The sequence below is a fragment of the Coffea eugenioides genome, chromosome 3, assembly GCF_003713205.1.
Source record: "Coffea eugenioides isolate CCC68of chromosome 3, Ceug_1.0, whole genome shotgun sequence".
NCBI lineage: Eukaryota > Viridiplantae > Streptophyta > Magnoliopsida > Gentianales > Rubiaceae > Coffea > Coffea eugenioides.
In genome coordinates this window covers 18,740,140-18,762,111 of record NC_040037.1, presented here as the reverse complement: position 1 = coordinate 18,762,111, position 21,972 = coordinate 18,740,140, and the positions used below count along the sequence as shown (strand labels likewise).

The following is a 21,972-nucleotide window of genomic DNA, read 5'->3' as shown; positions in this document are numbered from 1 at the left end:
GCATGCCAAAGCTCATATTCAGATACCAAGTTTGTCATGTCCTCACAATTATCCTTGCCTTCGTCATTTACCCTGCATTGACACATGGGATTTTTCTTGGGGATGTGGAGTTATTGAAAGCTCTTCGGCAGTCTCTAATCTCGAGAAGAAATGCAATTCCTAGCTGGTTTGAATCAGAAACTTCTCCATGCAATTGGACTGGGATTAGATGCGAAGGTGCAGTTGTTAGGCAAATAGATTTATCTTGTACAAATTCACCTCTAAGTCTTCCTTTTCCTGTTCTTATTGGTGAATTTAAATCTATTAAGTACCTGAATCTCAGCCATTGTGCCCTTACGGGTGGTTTCCCTGAAAGTGTTTGGAATTTAGAGAATATAGAGAGTCTGGACGTGAGTGACAATAGACTGACTGGAATGCTTCCTCCAACTATATCCAACCTCAACAATCTCAGACAACTGGTGCTTGATGACAATAGCTTTTCTGGAAGTTTTCCATCAGCAATAGGCTTGCTTGAAGAATTGTTGGAACTCTCGGTCCATGGAAATTTGTTTTATGGGAATATTCCTGAAGAGCTTGGGAATTTAAAGAAATTGCAGTCTCTTGACCTCAGTGTAAATAATTTCTCTGGAAGATTACCTTCCAGTTTTGGCAATTTCACCAGGCTACTATACTTTGATGCTCGACAAAACAAACTCTCAGGGCCAATAATTCCAGAGATTGGAAACTTAAGGAGGCTCAGAACTCTTGATCTCTCATGGAATTCATTAACTGGACCTCTGCCAATAACAATTGGGAACCTGAAACACCTTCAGTCACTGGATCTGCAAAACTGCAGAATTAGCGGTAATATTCCTGAAGAAATAACAGAGCTTAGAAGCTTGACTTACTTGAATCTTGCAGAGAACATTTTTAAGGGAGAACTGCCTGAAAGTGTGGGTAGGCTAACAAACTTAAATTATCTCATTGCTCCAAATGCTGGACTAACTGGAAAAATCCCTCCACAGTTGGGAAACTGCAAGAGGCTGAAGATCATCAATCTGTCCTTTAACTCCTTATCTGGTCCATTACCTGAAGACCTTGCAGGACTGGAGTCAATTAGTTCTGTCCTCCTTGATTCTAATTGTTTGTCAGGTCCTGTGCCTGGGTGGATTTCTAATTGGAAAGAAGTAGAGTCCATAATACTCTCAAAGAACCTCTTAAGTGGATCCTTACCACCACTTGATCTGCCTTTAATGTCATCACTTGATCTTAGTAGTAACAAGCTGTCTGGGGAATTGCCATCTGAAATTTGCAATGCTAAGTCCCTAAGCAATCTGCAGTTGTCTGATAACAACTTCACTGGTAGCATAGACAAAACTTTCAGCAATTGTTTGAGCCTCACAGATTTGGTGTTGTCTGAAAATGGTCTGTTTGGAGAAATACCTGCCTATCTGGGGGACCTTCAGCTTATTACCTTGGAGCTTTCAAAAAACAAGTTTTCTGGAAAGATTCCCGATCAGTTATGGGAATCAAAGACGCTGATGGAGATCTCACTGAGCAACAATATGCTTGAAGGTCCAATTCCCAGTGCAATTGCCAAGGTTTCAACCCTGCAGAGACTGCAACTAGATAATAATCTCTTTGAAGGAAGTATTCCTGTGAGCATTGGGAAATTGAAAAACCTCACTAATCTTTCTTTACATGGCAACAGATTAACTGGAGAGGTTCCCTTGGAGATTTTTGAGTGTACGAAACTGGTTTCTCTGGACCTTGGGGCAAACAGACTGACAGGTCCCATTCCAAAATCCATATCTCAACTGAAGCTACTTGACAACCTTGTCTTGTCCAACAACCAATTTTCTGGTTCTATACCTGAGGAGATCTGCTCTGGGTTTCAGAAGGTGCCTTTACCAGATTCTGAGTTCGTTCAGCACTATGGAATGCTTGATTTGTCCAATAATGATCTTGAGGGCCAAATTCCTGCATCAATCAATAAATGCATTGTCGTGTCGAAATTAAACTTGCAGGGGAACAGACTCAATGGGAGCATTCCATTTGAAATTTCTGGCTTGCCAAACTTGACATCGGTCGATCTGTCTTTCAACAGTCTGACAGGTCCCATCTCTCCTCATTTGACCTCGATGAGCCTTCAAGGTCTGAACCTTTCACATAACCAGATCAAAGGCGCAATTCCAGAAAATTTTGGGTCTAAAATGTCAAGTCTGGTGAAGCTTGACCTTTCACATAATCTGTTATCTGGTCCATTGCCGCCTTCAATATTCAATATAGTAAGTTTGACATTTTTGGACATCAGCCAGAATTCTCTCTCTGGAACTGTGTCTGTTGGTCCTGGAAGCACCAGTTCTCTTTTATTCCTAAATGCAAGTTTTAACCAACTCTCTGGCAACCTTTGTGACTCTCTCTCTAATTTGACATCTCTTTCCATGTTAGACCTCCACAATAATACAATAACAGGCACTCTGCCTTTGTCTCTTTCATCTCTTGCTGCCTTGACATATCTTGACTTATCCAACAACAATTTCCAGAGTTCCTTTCCTTGTAACATATGTGATATAGAAGGCCTTGCCTTTGTTAATTTTTCTGGCAACAAATTCACAGGCAATGTACCTGATACTTGTAAGGATACTGAAATTTGCCTGCTAAACCAGAATATTTTCCTGCCTAGACATCGGGATTCATCTCCGGTAATTTTATCTCATGCTTCTGTATTGGGTATTGCCCTTGGTGCCACACTTGTTTCCCTGATCATCCTCATTGGTCTTGTGAGGTGGAGAATGCTGAGACAAGAAGCCATGCTACTTGAAAGAGGCAGCAATAAGATTGTTGGAGCAACTGAGCCAGCGTCATCTGATGAGCTTTTGGTGAAGAAGCCAAAAGTACCTCTGAGCATCAATATTGCAACTTTTGAGCACTCTTTATTGCGGATAAATCCTGCAGATATTTTATCAGCTACTGAAAACTTCAGTAAAAGCTACATTATTGGTGATGGTGGATTTGGAACAGTTTATAAAGCTTCTCTGCCAGGTCGGACATTTGCTGTCAAAAGACTTAATGGAGGTCACTTGCATGGTAATCGCGAATTCTTGGCTGAACTGGAGACACTTGGAAAGGTAAATCATCAAAATTTAGTTCCATTGCTGGGCTACTGTGTCTTTGCAGATGAGAGGTTCTTAATATACGAATACATGGAGAATGGAAGCCTTGACTTTTGGCTAAGGAATCAGGCAGATGCAATTCAAGCCCTTGATTGGCCTACTAGGTTCAAGATTTGTCTTGGTTCAGCACGAGGTCTTGCGTTTCTACATCATGGATTTGTTCCTCACATCATTCACAGGGATATAAAATCCAGCAACATACTCTTGGACAGAAATTTTGAACCAAGAGTATCGGATTTTGGCCTGGCACGGATCATCAGTGCATGTGAGACTCATGTATCCACCGTTCTTGCTGGTACGTTTGGATACATCCCACCAGAGTATGGTCAGACCATGATGGCTACAACCAAAGGTGATGTTTACAGCTTTGGGGTGGTGATACTGGAGCTGCTGACAGGAAAAGCGCCAACTGGACAAGCTGATATTGAGGGAGGAAATCTTGTTGGATGGATGAGGTGGATGGTTGCAAGGGGAAGGGAGTCTGAAGTACTAGACCCTTATCTCTCTGCTTCTTCAGCAGCGTGGAAAACTCAAATGCTAGAAGTTCTTGCAATTGCCAGAAGGTGCACCTGTGATGAGCCATGGAAGAGGCCTACAATGCTTGAAGTTGTGAAGCTGTTGAAGGGGGCAAAGACCTACGGTTGAACTTGTGCTGTTTGATTGAAATCAAACAATGTTGAGTAGACAGAAATTTGATCTCTGGTTTGTGATTGTACCTTATAATCTCATATAACATGAAGAATTACTTGCTGATTTGACCAGTTTGTAGCTACTTAATGGTACTATAATGACTGAGCATGTAAATAATAGATATGGTGTAACTCAACTTTCTTGATCTTGCTTACCTAGCATGCCAACATTCAAGTGCAGCAAAAAAAATTAGTCATGAGGTCTACGATGGTATACTGATACCAGAAAAAGAAAATAAGTAAAAATTCATGTTCTACCCAATCACAAGGGTGAAATACAATAAACCCCCCCTGTAATGTGATCATTGTTTCACTTTGCCCCCTCAAATCATTTAATGACCACATTGCTCCCAATAGATAAAGCCAAGTTTGAACCTCGGACACTTAGGCTGACCATTGAAAACAAGCTTGAAAAGGCTACAATGTCCCTTTTATTCACTGTAAAAGTGATTATATTCTTTGAGCACCTAAAAAATTAGGCATGTTCCGCAATTATTGTTTTCTTGGAGGGAAAGAAATATGTGGAGATGTATATATATACATATATATATATATATATATTATATAAAATACTAATATATTGTTTTAAAAAGCATCTAATATAAAAGAATCTGAGGGGAGAGATAGATGGGTAGTTTGCGGGGAGGAAACATAGGTGAGACGTTTCGAGTTCGAATCCTCTGGTTACACTAAAAAAAAATGTAATAGAATCCATAAGACCAACAGGCAATATTAAGATCCTTGAAAATAACAAACCAGTGCATGTCCTACGAAAAACAACCGAGAAAGCTCCAATTGTAGTGTTTGAAAGTGCCATAATCCACACCCTTCCCTCACTTAGGATGCGAATGAGAAACCAGGCTATCAATCAAGGATAATGATGCCTACCGATCAGCAATATGGTTTGCATGCTCTTCACTCAAAACATTCCCGGTGTCGGGCAATGCATCTGTACCACAATCAGTAAAAGCACCAGCAGCAATCACTTTTGGCAATCTGCTGCGGCAACTTCCCTTGCTTGCAACCGTGTTTACATGTTGATCTGCATCTTGTGAATAATCATCATGGAGTTCTGCTCTGTCCAGGTCAATACTCATTCTCTTGTCCCTGAAATCCTTTGCGCATGTCATGCATGCGATTTTTCAGTAGTGTTTAACGCCTAGATTTAATTGAATGACCAAGAAGTTGCATTTTTAATAGTTAGGTGATGCCCGTGGGTAGTCCGACCGGTTCCATAGTCTAATAGTAACAATCAGATCCGTGATCGATCTCCATGTGCTATCATACCGTTTATTCTTGGAGCAAGACTCTACACAATCTTAAGGGATTAGTCTGACCGAAAGGCTGGAATACTTCTAAGTGAAAAAAAAAATATACATAATTAGGTGATATTTTTGGCTAAGAAAAATAGTTAAGTGATGAAAAGCAATAAAAGTTAATAGTTTGATGACATTTTGCAGCATTTGCTACGCGTATACACGTCCCGCCTCCCCCCCCCCCCCCCCCAACCACACACACACATACACAAATCATACAATTTTATGTTTAATTCCAGTTCTACAAAACAAACTACTTGATCTACTTATCATAATAAATTAGTACCAAATACAAGGTTTAGATAGGGGACTAAATGAACATGCCTCGATTCTTAAATTCATAAGACGGGCCCCTTTTTTTTTTTTTTTTTTCAAAATAAACAAGGGAATTTCATTAATTCATGGCAAATATAAGAAAAACATACGAGGGAGTTCCTTCAGATTTGAGTAACCACTAACAGATAATTAACACTGTAAAACTCCAGTGTTTCTTACAAACATTACTAAATCTCTGCATCTCCTGTAGTAATTTGTGATGCCTTCCACTAGTTCTAACTCCCGGTAGAAAGTTTAGATCTAACCAAATTGATCTGAGATACCTCAAATTTAGCAAGAACAAAGAAAAAAAAAACTCTCTCACTGGGAGTGAAAGAAACTCTTGCCAGAAAAATCTTAGAAAAGGAGATACTGCAATTTTGAAAATCTAAGAGGGAGTAAATTCTTACTTGGAGAATCCTATGAGAGAAAATTTATTTAATAAACAAAGAGAAAAATCCCTAGGGAGAGCTGGTCTCTCTCATGGAAAAGCTAGAGGATGAGAGGTGGAAGAATTTATCACTAAAGAATCAAGAGAAAAAGAAAAGAAGGGGTAGAAATCTTTTTTTTTTTTTCCCTTTTGTCACCAACCTAAACATTAGTTTGTTCAGTGTCAGTCCATTTCACCTGGTATTCGAAATAGTTAATTGCAATCCAAATTGTTTTTCTTTTTTTTTTTTAATTATTCAAAACAATTATTTGCTATTCAAACTGTTTTTCTAGTTGTTTGAAAAATCAACAAAAGGCGAGGAAAAATATTTTAAATAACCCAAAATAACACAATCCAATCATACCAAGTATCAACGCGTTCAAAGAGGTAAGGTTTATGTGCCTTTTCATACTCAAATTTTAACAAAATTAAGGGGTTGTCATAAAAAGGAAAAAGGTGTTATGCAGCACATTTCTTGAAACTATTATTAGAAACATGGAACAAAAGCTTATTAACTGTACCTTATTAACGGATCTAGGTTTGGTACGGTTTAATTTTGGTCCACAAGTCGTCTGGTGTCCGAGCCAATTGATCAACAGTTATTGTATTTGTTACAAGATTCAGGTTAAAATCATAATATATTGTTGTATTTGTAAAAAAAAAATGATGTACATAAATAAAGTATTACACATATACTTGGTACAATAATACAATATAATCAGGGATTAATTTATATATATGGTTAGTGTAAAGATTTCTTTTATACAAATTGGTTTATAATGAATGCCACATCATCATTGTTCAAAATTTAAATTTACTTTTATTTATGTATCATATATCTATACCTGTTAGTGTTAAAAAATCTTTACACTGACGGTGTATATAACATTAATCTGTGTAATTATACACCAAATATTGCATCAAATACAACAATAGAATGGAGCCGAAAATTGGTTTCCTTAGTGGTAGCTTTGCTACTTATAAAGTTCAATCGAGCCTTTACTCGCACTTGTACAGCTTTTGTCTAGTAATACAATCATCTACCGTTTCAAAAAAAAAAAAAAAAAAAAGAATGGAGCCGAAAATAACACTATCAAACCTGCTTCAAGAGACTTTTTAACAAGGTTTTGGGTACATGCGTGGCCACTTCTTAAACTTTGTCCTGATCAAAACAATAAAGAGCAACTTTTGAGGACTTTGACCCCAATATGAAGCAATTCGGCTCAGTTCCATCTATTTGTTCCCCTAACTTTCGGGCCATTTTTGATGTAGAGAATGACTCATTGAAATATTAGGAACCACACTGTGACCTTCTGTTACTTGAACGTTGAGTTGTGAATTATGGATTAATTTTCTATACACTGAAAATATATACACTTTTATCATTAGATGTATGACACATAATTCGAATTTGAATTTGAAACTTAAATTTTGCATATGTGTCGTATATGTAACTATGACAGTGTATATAAGATTTACTCATGAATTATTGCAGCAGCAACGGCTTTCATTTGAGTAAAAGCCACTACCTTCCCTAGGCAAGTTCTTGGTCCTCCATTGAAGGCCGTGAACTTGTAGGAAGGTTCATGTTTAACCCTTCCACGTTCAGAAATCGACCTTTTGGCCTTAAAACTCCTTGCAATCTTTTCCCCAAATCGACTCCATTTGCCCCATAATATTGCATATGGACAAATCATTACCTTCGCGTGTTTGGATGAACATGTTGGCCACTAGAAAGGTTGTCTAGGTGAAGAGGAGTCCTGTTTACAGTAGGAACTGGTGGATATAGCCTCAGTGTTTCACACAATGCTGCATGCAAGTATATAAACTAGATTTTGAAGCTCATCAGACTTAAAAAGCCTGAAATTCTCAGCTTCACTTAAAAAACCAGAGTTTGTGAGATGCATAGAAAAAGCCTGAATTTCTCAGCTTCACTTTGAAAACAGATTCCCAATTCAAGAAAAGGGAAAACACTCATTTCCCACGTTGTTTATTCATCAATAATCTTGCAAGTTTGCTTTGATGTTTCCAGGAATCAAAATCCTAGGTAAGTATTCCTTCACCCATATAGTCAAACAATCGCCTCAACTCGAGCTCTTTTGGATGGTTGGCAATTTTAGCATTCATGTAGGGTGCTATCCTACGAATAAAATTTTCCCCTTCTTTTTGAGGGGTGCAAAATTTTTGAGTAAAGAAATATTAACTTGAAGTGAAGGAATATTCTTAAGGGGTGAATCGACACATGCTGAACGGTACCTATTATTGAAATTAATGGAAGAAATGGATTATGTATCAAGTTGTTACAGACCGCAATGGGGGCACTAGGGCAAATATCGCCTTTTGTACCCACAAAAATTTTAGTACTGTTTTGTATAAGGTAAAATTATTCAAAATGTCCCTAACATTTTGTCAAATTAATTTGTTCATCCTTCATATTTAAAATAGAGTCCCTTACAAAATTAAGTCAGTAAAATTTAGTCCTATCCTAGGTTTATAATCACTTTTTAACTTGAAATTACCATGTGACTTACATGTAATTATTTTTTATATATAAAAAGGTCAAGTAGGGGCAAAAATGATTATGCATCGGGCCATTTGTTTAATTACAATCGAGATTTAACATTTTTACCCCCAAAAAAGTGATCATGTGTGAGGTACATGATGGATTTAGAGTAAAAAGTGATCAAAATCTAGGTTATGACTAAATTTTACTAATTTAATTTTGTAAGAGATGTAAAATTATTATTTTAAACGTGAAAGACAAAAAAATTCATATGACAAAATGTGAGAGACATTTTGAACGATTTTCCCTTTATATAATTTTGAAAAAAATTTTGAACTTTACCCCCAATAAGTTGTTGAAGTTAAATATTCATTCCACTGGATTTGTTGTTTCATATGCATGGGTGCCACAGAAACCAAAAGCCTTTTGCTCTAGTCATTTTATTTCCTTGGAACATGTGCTTCACTACTCATTACGTAAATGAGTTGTCTGGAAATTTTTTTATACAACAAAGTAAACTTATTTTCATATGAATAAAAGTGGAGCAGTTGTGCTGCTTAGTTAAAAACAAGGGTGGCTTTTACATTTAAACAAAAATTTTACCTCCCAAAGTCGCAACTCTCTTCTACGCCTCTCACAAACTCGTATTTAAAGATGGACTTCTTTTTAATTTTAAAGATTGTAACCATGTTAATAACTAATTGAGATTGCAAGGTGGTTTGGGGTGCAAAATTATACAAAGAACCCATGCAGAATGTGTGTAGAATTAAAATTCTTGTAACAATTTGTTTAAAACACTGGATTGAATGGAATGTTCCTAAGATCCCAGATCTCACGGTCCTGGGATCCTCTATATATTATAAAACCTACTACAGAGCTTGGAAGTAGTAGTATAACCATCTAAACATCTACCTAAACAAACTAATAATAATAATTTTGGAAACCTCTCCTGATGCTTCTAACAATTTCACTAGCCTCCCTTAAAGTTTGCAAAATTATACAAACCTCCCCTAAGGTTAAGGTTTTGATGACAAAATCAGTCCAATTAGAAAAAGTAACATTAAAAAGTACTAATATCTAATAATTAAGTAATTTTTTAATGTTATTGTTTCTAGTTGGACTAATTTTGTTATCAAAACCTTAACCTCAGGAGAGGTTTGTATAATTTTATAAACTTTAGGGGAGGCTAGTGAAATTCTCAGAAACCTCAGGGAACTGAGGTTTCTAAAATTATCCCTAATAATAATAATAATTCTATTTTATAATTAAAAAAACCCGCAATTTAAGATAAGGTGTAGGGTTTAATTTCTTTTCCATGTTGCCAGCACAAGTTTTAGTGAATACATCGAGTTCCCTTAGTTGGAGTAATATATATCATGTTAGGTTCCGGGCTGTGGACTGAGGAACTGGTGATTGACATGCTTTCAGAAGAACCCAATTCAACGTTGCATGCAGTTGAATATTGGCATGGATTAGTTTTGTGTTTGTCCAAATGAATGAAGCTAGAACTAGACCGGGGAAAAAGATTTAGGCTTTTCTTTGTTCATAGAGTTTTAAAACATAAAATTGTCTCAAAACATGATTGTGAAACAAAATCATAAATACCCCCAAGATCTAATTTAATCTGTAACAATATTAAGTAGCCGATACAAATTTCTCTAGTTGAATTCTCAAATCCTTTCCTTTCTCCTTACCTCCTTATAAGACTTAAAATCTCACTTGAAACTTTTGGAAACATCTTTTTCATATCATAATGATATATTGTTGCATCACTTAAACTCGTATTCATAAATGGATTCTTCTATTCTATACCCTTAAAGGTACATGATAAGATCAATGAATCTAGTGTTTTAGTTGTTTGTACAAGTTTAAATTTTGTAGGCAAAAATTTAAACAAGAGATGGATAATAATGTTTGAACTTTTTACTGAAACTACACCTTATAGTTTGTGTGCTTATTTTGTGCCTCAAGGATACAAAACATATATATAAAAAAAGGCCTTCATAAGTTAGAAATTTATAACAAGTTTTTTTTTTTTGTCTAAACATGAGTGTATCAAACTAGATTTTCTCTACTAGTGTTTATATTCTGATGGAAATTTTTCTGGTTGTTTGGAAAAATAATCATAGTAAAGAAGAAAAATTCGAAAAAAAGGAAAGCATAGTAAACAAATTTAATCACATGCTCTGTTCAACCCAAGAAAAGAAATAGGATTGAGGACTAGAGACCATGACTACTTGCCCATCAAAATCCAATTTGATATCTGAAGAACTAAGTAGCCACATTTAGAAATTTAAACGACTAAAGTAAACTGTTATTCAAAAGTTAAAAACTTCTAGTTCAATAAATAAAAGATTCATAGTTTTTTTTTTCCTTTTTTCCTTTTTGATGATATAATAATTCTTAATTTCTGGCTAGATTTCGTAATCCAAGATACATATCCTTCTAAGGGGTCATGTCATAGCAGAACAAAGGCATCACAACCATCACCAACTTTGATTTGTATCCTCTTCGATTCCCTTCTACACCAAGCAGTCAACAAATAGATCCCCATTGGTGTTTAAAGGACATTGAGATATATGACCCCCCCCCCCCCCCCCCCCTCCTAAGAAGTTAAAGGATTCGGGTTTCGGGATGTAGAAGTTGTTGGGGTGTTTTAGATGCATAAATGGAGAATTTTTGTAATGGCTATAAGGGCCATATTAATGGTAATTTGACAATTATAAAATTAATCTAAACCATTATATTTTGTAATTGAAATTGTCTAACGATTATTCTTACTTACCTATTTGTGATTCCTATAAAAATCTACCCATAAATAGAGCTTAAAGCAATATCTTTTTGAGGTTCTGTGTACTCGTCTTTCTAAATCTATATCCTTTGGTGGGATACTTGTAGTCTATTCTTTGCTACTAAAAAATAATGTTACTAAAAAAAAATACTTATCTTATATAGATCAAAGAATGGTGTTCAGTTAGGTTTTTGTCTAACTCGAATACTATAGATTGAAGCAGAAGATAAGGAGAAAAGATTGAATTGTTATTGAGACCCCCAAGAATTAGAGGTGAATTTTTATATGGTGTCTTATGTTTGTGACAAGCACGAGATTGCAAGTTTGGGGTTTACCAAATTCGTGAAAGGATCGTGGTGATATTCATGTGCTGTTCCTGCATCAAGATTTTTCATGAAGCTAGAAGACAAGCATTTTTTGAAGTGGAGGAGTCTGATATGAAACGAAAAACTCCGAGTTGAAAACCCTATTGCCACCTCAATAAAGATACCCAAGAAATCATCATAGGATTTCTAATTTAGGTCTTCATCATAGTTTTATTTAGTATGTTTATTTACTTAGGTGTATCATGTTATTAAAGAAAGATCGAAGAAAATAGCTCGTGGGGGAAGATTTCAATTGATCAAGCGCCAGATCCATGGCTCTCCAAGCCGGATCTACATCAGATAGTTGTGAGATTTCAGCAGTTTTGTCTTTTTTTTTTGTTTGCTTTCTATTTAAATGTTTTTAGTAGTTTCATGTTCGTTAATTAGTTTTCTTATTTTAATGTTTCATGTTCCTTATACATTTTTTTACGTAAAAAGAGATTTTATTGCATAGAACATGAATGTACACAAGAGCAGAGGAATCTGCTGCACAAAAGTACTGCTACAACCAATTAAGCTATACAGTAGTGCTGCTACAATCAACTAAACTACAGTTATGCTATCAACATTTAAGGAAAATCTCTTGGAGAAAATTCCAACTACGGCAAAGTAACCAGTTGTTTCTTGTACTCGATAAATTCCTCCGTTCTACCACATAGCAGCGAACCTCCTTTAGCACTCTACGTACAATAGTTTCAGCATCAAAAGCTTTATATTGGAACACCCTATAATTTCTCCGCTTCCATATATAATATACGGTTGCTCCTTGTGCCAGCTTCTTTACTGTGTTTATCAACGACAACATGAATGTTCCTTGTACATTTTTACTAGCTTAGAGCCTATAAATAGCCCTAGTCTTAATAGCTTATTATTATATCTTTGACATATTTATGACATTCTTACATTGTATTGGTTGATTTATTCAACATTTCTCAAATGCCCTCCTCAAGGTTTAAGGTGATCAAGTATCTGTTTCTTAATTACGCTTCCGTGTCAAGTTTGCCCTTTACGCATTGGTTCCTCAAACACAACTGTGCAAGTCATTCAGGATTGTCCTTTTTTGGTAGTAGATTTGGGCTAAACTTATCAAACTGAGGCACTGCCAGCATGCTTTGGAATGGATAACCATAATGATTGGAATCTCACTTTTGTGCGGATATTTATCAGATGTGGTCTTGAAAAAAATTATGGAAATAGTACGGATATTGTTGGCATTAAGCGCTGTTGGTGCGACTGTTATGCTTTTTACATGACATGGTGTATATTCACGTAACTTTGATATATTGATAAATTAATGCATGAGTACAATTGCTTCTGTAAATATACACCATATCATACAAAAAATACAACAAATGCACCAACAGCACCAAACCAGCTGCCCCCAATCCCCATGCAATTATATTGCCATGTTAGTCAAATTAAGTTATTGAGATACAGAAGAGCTGTGCTAAAGTCAATCCCATCGTCCAGAAAGAGGTCGTTTTCCAATGAAATTTCCCATGGAGAAGATGGGTTAAATTGAATTTGGATGCTTCATCACTGGCAAATCCATGACTAGCTGGTAGAGGTGGCTTGGTCCAAAATGAGAATGGACATTGGGTTTTTTATTTTGCCGTGAATATAGGTTCTGCCACCAGCCTAATTGCTGAATTATGGGCTTTGTTAGTCCCCAAATTGCTTGGGATCTTGGAATGCTGGGGCACCATTTGATCACTTAACCTAAATTGGATTATTGGAGAACTAAATAACTAATGAAGCGAAATTTTGGTTCGCTGTTCCAATTGATTTTTAGATCTATATATCCACGTCAAATTGATTTTTAGATTTATGTATCTGTATCATATTTTGATCTACTTACTGCCATGAGTGCATCTGTTGAAATGAAATTTTATATATACAGAAATTATATATATATATATATATATATATATATCAGGTTGTCTCTATTTCACTGTTTTTATGTTGAACTGCATTGACTTTAAACCAAGAAATCCATCTACCAAATGAGTTAAGGCGATATCAATCATATTACATTCTGGCGCCACGTGGGTTTCACGTGTCATTTTAATTCCTTCACCTAAAGCAAGCTGAATCGAAAGGCACTTGCTTACCTAAAAAGGGATTAGTAACTACTAACTAGTAACTTGAAAAGGTGGAAAAATCCATCATATGGATATTTATAGGGATAATTTCAGAAATATCCCTGTGGTTTCTAATAGGCTAATAATAGCTGCTGCCACCTCTCTCGAGATCTGAATAATTACACTAACCTCCCCCAAAAAGTACGTGTTGGTAACGGTTGCCGTTGTAAGAACCAAAAGTCTGACGAATATCCTATATTGTCCGTATTTGATTTCTAAAACAAGTTAACTGACAAAAGAAGTCAAATGTTATCTTGACCTTTTGTAAGAAAATTTTCATGTATATCAAGAACAAGTTTCCTTTTTCCTCTTTTAAACACATTTTTCACTAAAGAATTTGTAGATTTTTCTGTTATAGTCTTTTCTTGATATCAAGGGAGATTAGAGGTAAATAAGAATAAAATCCCTAATTACAACAGCCTGCTAAAGATGTTTAAAGAGATGACGATGATTTTCACTAACACAGATATCCCTTACTCATGGCCGGAATTTCAATAGCATTATCCATTTTTAGGAAAGCGAAATGTGCTTGTGACCTTGGACAAAAATGCTTGCCATATAACTACTCTTCCAATGACATGACCTAATGCAACAAACCTTGCTAATTAATACAAAATCGGTTTATATAACGAGTGTCATAGGTAAAAGTGTACGACAGACATTCATTAAGAAGTACTTCGTATTTAAAATTTTAAAAATCGTGAAATTACATCGAAAAAGTGTTTAAATGCGGAGATTAATAAATTTGATTGCACGCATTTAAATGCTAAATCAGAAATAAATTAAGTGCATTCACCAGTGCACTTGGATCATCAGAAAATCCGTGAAAGAGATGGCTAATGAACATGTATGTACACGAGCAGCAGTACAGACAGATTAAACTTCCTATCTGCATCCTTTAAAAGTGGTGTGACTTAATAAACAAGGGAGCCAAATAGTAACTTGGACCCCAGTGCATAGAACTAACGTAATTAAGCAGAGATTTAGCCAGAAATAGAAGCCACCCTTTGTGGGCTCAAACCTTAAATCTCAACTCAAATCTACTTAATAAAAGTGCAATCAGCGTAAACAGTAGGTTGAGTTGCACTGTTAAACCAACTAACTACTCCAACCCACTCCCCATGATAATATTCCCTCTTTTTCTTTCTATCTCACCAAACCTGAATTTTCTTTCTTCACATCTCCATACAAAAAAATCATTCTAGCTTCTTTACAAAGATACTAACACAATATAACAAACCTACTTTGAAGGTACAGGTGGCACCAAATTTTCTTTTGCAACTTCATCTTTCTTTTCATCTAGATCTTTTGTTCTTTTTGTGTTTTATTAAAACTCTTTCTGGGCTTTCTTTCTTTCTTCTTTTTTTTCATATATTAATCAGAGAGAATCATGAGAGATCATAAGGAAAGGTTTGTACTGCTTCCATTTCCAATGGGATGTGGTACTGAGTCAAGCGTTGCAGTAGGCAAGTGTAATCAGCCCAAGAAGCAGAAACACTCATCACAGAAGATTCTTCTTCCTCCAACAACAACAAGTATGATCACATCTCAATCTCTTTCAGTTTTGTTTTAGTGTGTATAAGTTTGTGTGCTTTCTCTGTGTTTTTTGTGTGTGCTGTGTGTGAAAGCTGTGTTTGATTTTATGTTGCTTCCGATGTTTTGTGGTTGTCTTTTCTTTCTTTTTTTTAAATGTTATATTGTTCTTTCTAAATATAGGAAGCAACGAAGAAAAAGAGATTCTCCAAAACAAAGAAGAAAAAGAGACCAAATCAAGAGGAAAAGGGAAAAAGTTAAGGGCTTTCTTAGCTCTTCCAAAATCTGGCCTCTCGAAAGGAGTCAATAAATTGATGAAGCGGTTGGAAAATATTTCTAGGTTGCTTGGTAAGTTTCTTATGTTTTAATCTTGTTTGGTTTAGAGTTTTGTTTTTGTTAACTAAAAACAAATATGAATATCCACCAAAATGCAAGGGGATGAATCTAGGAATTCGATCCTATTCCTATTCTTTTAATTCCAAAAAATAAAATTAAAGAATCTCTTGATACATGTTAAATAGCAAATATATGCTGATTTTTGGCATGTTATTTTAATTATGTTATCGATAAGAGCTATTTTTTTGACGGTTTGCTAAAAATCCATAAAAAAAAAATTGAATGTTCATATCCAAGAATTTAGTAAGCTATTTTTTCCACAACATTTCATTCAATTGCTTGTCAAACTGAATTCCTTCGTTTGTTGCATAAAATCTCTAGAATTACCAGTCAATTTGCTGACTTTTGCCGCATCAATTTGATATGTTACAATTGCATTTGATTTTTCGGAGTAGGATCATAGATAAAAAATGATTTCAATTACACATCAAATTTAATTCTTTTGTTTGTTGCACAAAATCTCTAGAATTAAAGGTCAAAGTCTTCCTGTAAATATTAAATATCCTGATTTTCGCAGCATGATATTTGTAACATTACAAATTGCATTGGATTATTGAGTTCCAACCAACCAATAAAAAATTCAACCAGAAAATATCTAAGATCATATTTAAACAATAAATATGCTAATTTTTACCACATTCTTATTCTCCCTCATCCTCCCCCCCCCCCCCCCGGCCCAAAAAAATAAAAAAGTACAATTGTCAAACTCTACAAGTACCAATTTTTAAGAAGTAAACTATTTGCCTCATGTTATTCATATAGTTAACTTGAAGGATTTAAACCCACAATTCTTTTAAAGTACATTTTAACAAAAGTCAAAAAGTATTCAATAAAGTTTGTTAAACTATGTGGCTAGCAAATAAAAATACAGCTGGAGAGTATGTATATCATTACTCCAACAACAAATAATGGACCATCTCCATCAAATATAAGAAGTCGAAGCTTTTACTTCTCATGTACTTAGTTTTGGTGAACCAATTACTACAAAAGAAATATAAATATAGAGTATAAAAGCCAAGAAAATTACCAGAAAGGGGGAAAAAGGCCAAAAGCTTTGCAAATTAATCCGACATTTTTAAAATCAAATTATCCAATTTTCAAGATCATATTTTTTTCATTTTCAAGAATGGAAGCTTTAATATCTAACAATTGGCATCTAAAGTCTTAAAATGTTATTTGTGTTAAAGTTTCCATAAAAATTGATGAACTACGAAAAAAATGAAGAAAACTACCCATGTGCTGCTCACTTTTTCTATGATTTTTCAAAGCATGGATTAACTAATCTTCACATGAAAAAGTATGCATACGTGATCACGAGAATGAATTGCAACTTGAAAGCTCTTTAAACAAATTTTCTTGTTTTGTTTCTTTCGGGTTGGATGTTTCGTGTATTGGTTGATTGATTGCAATGAGAAAGACAACATATTGTTACTGCTTCAATTGGCAAAAATTTTTAATGGTTTTTAGTGTTTGGATTTCCAAATAACAAAAATGTCATGTACTTCTATCCAGATTAAGGATTCAATAAAACTTTAATCGAAAAGCACCAAAAATTAAAAAAAGAAATTCCATAAGTCGTGTGCTAGTCCAATGTTCCATATATAAAACCTACTGGTTTTGGAAAAAAAAGAATCCCACTTCAAGATATGGGAAAAATGCGAAAATTGCACTTTGAACACGTAAACTATAAATAAACTGTCACTTTGGTTCTTAAATTTTAATTTTTGACATTTTACTCTTAAAGTATGAAATTCGTCCCGCTTTAGTCCTTAAACGTAAGCTGTGGATACTTTACCTACTAAAGTATGAAATCATCCCACTTTAGTTCTTAAACTATGAGTATCACTTGTGTGTGAGTATTCCAATAATTTGATAAATCGATGGAATGGATTGGGGTAAATTGTTTAAAATTAAAATTTAAGGACTTAAGGGAGATAATTTCCTAAAGTGTCCAAATTTGAAATTTAAGGACTAAAGTAGGAACTTCAATAATTTATGGGTTCAAAGTGAAATTAGTCAAAGAAATATAGATTATCTTTTTGTAGCTAACTCTTTGTATGTCACTATTAAATTAAGAGTAAATCTTATATATATTGATCAATTTCTTTATTTGTGCAAACTAAACTAGCGCAATTTTTATTTTAAGGTTTTTTTGCTTCAAAGTTCATATTTTGTTCTCATGGGATGTCTTAATTCATTTCTGAAGAATGCGAAAACTATAGATGAACTGGAGATGGTAACACGTACACAGAATTTCTGAATGCATGAATGAATATCGTTAATGTCTTGCTTTAATGAGGGTTATTTTTGGGGGGGTTAATTAATTTCTATATTATTAGCAGCAGAGATGTCCTTTCAATTGATATAAAACCAATGTGATAGAGAAAAAGGAAGAGGCAAATGTGGGAGAATTCGGCATTAACCCTTGTAGGATCTTGATTCCTCAGTGTCTTGAATCGTGGGTTTTCCTCATGATGCGAGCCAACTATATTTTTGTAAGCAATTAAATGATTTCCAAGTCAAAATTTTTTGTTTAATTTTATAACCCAAACTTTTTTTAAGAAAAGAAAGGCAATTAGTTGAAACTTTTAACTTTTTTTTTTAATCTTTGGGCATCAAAATGTTGAGTTGATTAATGGACTCAATGGTAACTGAATTCCTAGATGACAAAATTTTTTTTTTCAAAATCCTTATTTCAAATTAGAAGAATATAACTTTTAGTTCGTTTTTATGAGACTGAAAACTTAAAACTACATCTTAAAAGTTAAATTGATGACATTCCAAAATTGATAAAAAAAAAAAAAATTATTTGTGGTTGCCACTTTTCCATTTCAAAGCTCTTGTTTACGGTGATGTATTTAATTTAGTTTGGCATTGTGTAAACTGTAAATAGTCTAAATCTTCAATTATTTGGTGAGGTTGGAAGAATTATTTATACAAAGCAGAAGTTGTTAAGGTTTAATTACAAATATCATGTACATTTGGTATCATTAGAATCTACTTTGGCCACTTATTGCCAATACCTTGTTTAATGATGATTGTATCTAATTTAGTTTGATGATGTGTGAATGGTCTAAATCTTCAATTATTTGGTGGGGTTGGAAGAACTATTGATACAAAACAGAAGTTACAAAAGTTTAATTACAGGAATCATGAACTTTTAGTATGATTAGGACACAAAAAACAATTACTTTTTTTTTAACAAATCAAGGTACAACATATTAAATTGTTACAATACAAAATGTCTTCTTCATTGCATAGAATACCTGTCGGCACTGAAAATGATTGAAATCAAAAACCAATTCAAAAGGACTAAAAAATTTTGTATCAGTTAAACATAATATAAGCCTTGTGGTGGAGTAACTCTGACTATATTTACCAGTGATGCAGAATCATCAAATATCTTTTCTAATTGACTACTCATTGAAAGATTAATCTTTTCATCCAAGCTAATAATGAGGTACAATATAATACTTGAGATATTAGCATAATTGATGGAATGTTGCTGAGGAGGTCATTGTCTAGCAGATAAGGTTAAGACTCCGAGAATTAGATATTCTTGATTCAGATTTTCATGTCCCCTCACTACATCTTTTTCATTTACATTTTTACTATTCACATCCTTTTCTCATGATTTATACTTGGACATTTACCAGTTGACAATGATGAAGATGAGGAAATTGAAAAAGAAATGGAGATAGGGTTGCCAACAGATGTGAAGCATGTTACACACATAGGGTGGGATGGATCCACCACAATCAACCCTATCAAAGGATGGGAAAATCTGGAAGCTCCTGAAATTCTATCTTTACCATCTATTTCTCTAAAACAGTTTGAACTTGCTATGGAAGCCCAAGCTGGTGCACCTATTAGTACTGTTGGTAGCACAAACATGAAATAGAATATTATCAATTGCAAAAGAGATGGAGAAGAAAGAAGGATCCATTATGGTTGTTTGCTTATATTAGTTAGTGTTTTCATTCATGATTGTATGAAAGTTGGAGAAGAAGCAAACTTTATCAGTGATAGGAGAAAATGATGCTAGTCATAATGATGATGGTAGTTGATTCATTTCAGAGATGCTCAGGTTTTAAAGAATTTCTCAAGGATTTCAAATATTATCTCTCTCTCTCTCTCTCTCCCTCTGGTGGTGGATATCCTTTCTTAGAAGAAATTAGCTTGGAATCATTTTACATAATTCTTTGTTTCTATTGTTGTTTTCTGGAATTGATATTTTTTGTTTGATTATGAGGTCTATCAATTCTTGTGGAAGAAAGCACAACACTTTTGTTTTGCTGGAGAAAAATGTGGTAGTGCTCAAGATAGTACCAGAATAGTATTTGTACTAGAATCAAATTTTGCAATGCCCTAGAATAAGTGAAATTGTAAACATGCAAGATTTTAATGAGAATTGTAACCACATCAGCAGTTTGTCCCCCATTGCCCTTTGTTGTGCATAGTCTCCACCTTCACTGGAATTCAGTTGCATATTGCATCTCTTCACAATTCACAAACACAATGATAGCCCCTCTGATGGAAGCAATCAAAATCTATCATTCTAATTCTTTTATTTCTTCATTTGACTTGTAAAACACTCATCTACCAGATAAAGGTTGAAATTCCAAATATTAGAAGTTTTGAGTTCAAATTCTTGTTCATCCTTCCGCTCCTTAAATCTCACCCCTGTCCCACTAAAAACTAATAAAAATACTCGTCCACCATATAATCTAAATTTTCGTTTTAGCTTCATGTACTTACAAAAGTATCAGAAAGCGGCCTCCATATGTAAAAGGATGAGATTTTCATGGTATTGGAAATTCTATTACAATTCTATCCAAAACAACAAGCAACAAGATGAAAATTAAGCACAAAACAAGATTGTTTGCTAGAACCAATACAAGATATAGAAAAACGTACATTTGGAGATGTACAACTGTCATAAAAGTTACAATTTGCTCTTCCTAAAACTGGAAGATAGATTTTAATAAAGGAAAGGGTAATGCTTTGATGCATTTGATGATTTGTATCATTAACACAAATACAAGGTATTGATCTACAATGTTGTGATGTAAGTTTAGCATGAAGGATGTGGATTTTGCCCTTGCTTTTTTTTTTTTTTTGATTAATAATGATAAATGATAAGGGTAAAGTGTGACACTTGTTGGTGGTAAACTTTTTCAAAGTCTTATTTCACCCACTATACTAATATTTTTTTTTAAAAAAATTTGTTTCAAATGAGTTAGTAAGCTCCTAATGAAAGAATTAGAATTCACTGCATGTAAGCTTCACCCTACATTATGTAGGGGCATATTCATCAATTTGCTCTCAAACAATAAATTAAGTGGACAAAAGGAGAAGTTGAAAAGTTCAGTTAATTGTTGTACACCTTTTTGGAAATTTTTTTGGAAACTAAGGAAGATATTTTTTAGAAACAGAAAGATGCAATATAGATGATTTGTGCATTCTTAAGTTTTTTAAACAAATAGTAGGAATATTTTAGCAAGAAAATCATTGGATTTATAGTTTGAAGAAAAAAAAAATAAGAGAATGAAATACCACAAAAATACACAGCAAACCCTTTAGGGATCTATATTGATGAACTAGAAAAGAAGAATAAATAAGAATCAAGCGAAAGAAGCTTCAAAGAAATTTATTTTATAAATCTTCTTTACCCACTCACCAATGTAGTATACAAAGGTTGTGCTGTGACTACTTTGTTGTACTTCTTTCTCTCTTTTAATATTTTGTTTTTTTCTTTTGACACCTTTGAATACTAAACGATCTGAAAACCTTTCAACCGGCAATTACTGCATTCCCATCACACAACAAATCGCTGGTTGTGTGGTGCAAAGTCAATTTTCATGAGTTTCTCCATCAAAATTTGTATATTGATAAGAATCTTGTAATTGAAAAATGGATAAGTGCTCAATCAATTTGTGAGATATATAATTTTCAATAACTCCTGTATATATTAAAATATTACAGTTTAGTTGATACCAAATTAATAATTAATAATTAAAATTACAATTTCCATATTAATAATTAAAAAAGATGAACTACACTCCTCTCCATTGCATTGAAGAGAATGTCTCTCCATTGCATCTCAATAAACTTAATTTGGAAATTATTTTTAAAAATTAACACCGTCTTAATATATTTGATCACTTGTATTGATAAATCATTACAAATCTCATTACAACTTTGACCCTCTTTCACCGTTCAAATGTTTGTTCAAATGTTTCGTGTAAGTTGAATGTCAAAATATTCTCAAAAGAATATCATTTTTTAATATATTAATCTAGAGATCAAAAGAAAAAATAATGACACTATTGGGTGAT

At 34.0% G+C, this 21,972-nt stretch overlaps 2 protein-coding genes across 2 annotated transcripts; both read left to right on the top strand.

Moving 5' to 3' along the window:
• Window positions 1–2: 2 nt before the first annotated feature.
• Window positions 3–3,828, top strand: LOC113766244 (leucine-rich repeat receptor protein kinase MSP1-like). The gene has a single exon (XM_027310455.1). The coding sequence runs from the start codon at window positions 3–5 to the stop codon at window positions 3,798–3,800; it is 3,798 nt and encodes a 1,265-aa protein (XP_027166256.1). The 3' UTR covers window positions 3,801–3,828.
• An 11,239-nt stretch (window positions 3,829–15,067) lies between these two features.
• LOC113767033 (CRIB domain-containing protein RIC4-like) lies at window positions 15,068–19,803 on the top strand. Its single transcript, XM_027311205.1, has 3 exons — window positions 15,068–15,240; window positions 15,422–15,586; window positions 19,291–19,803. The coding sequence occupies exons 1-3, from the start codon at window positions 15,096–15,098 to the stop codon at window positions 19,533–19,535; spliced, it is 555 nt and encodes a 184-aa protein (XP_027167006.1). The 5' UTR covers window positions 15,068–15,095; the 3' UTR covers window positions 19,536–19,803.
• Window positions 19,804–21,972: the final 2,169 nt, after the last annotated feature.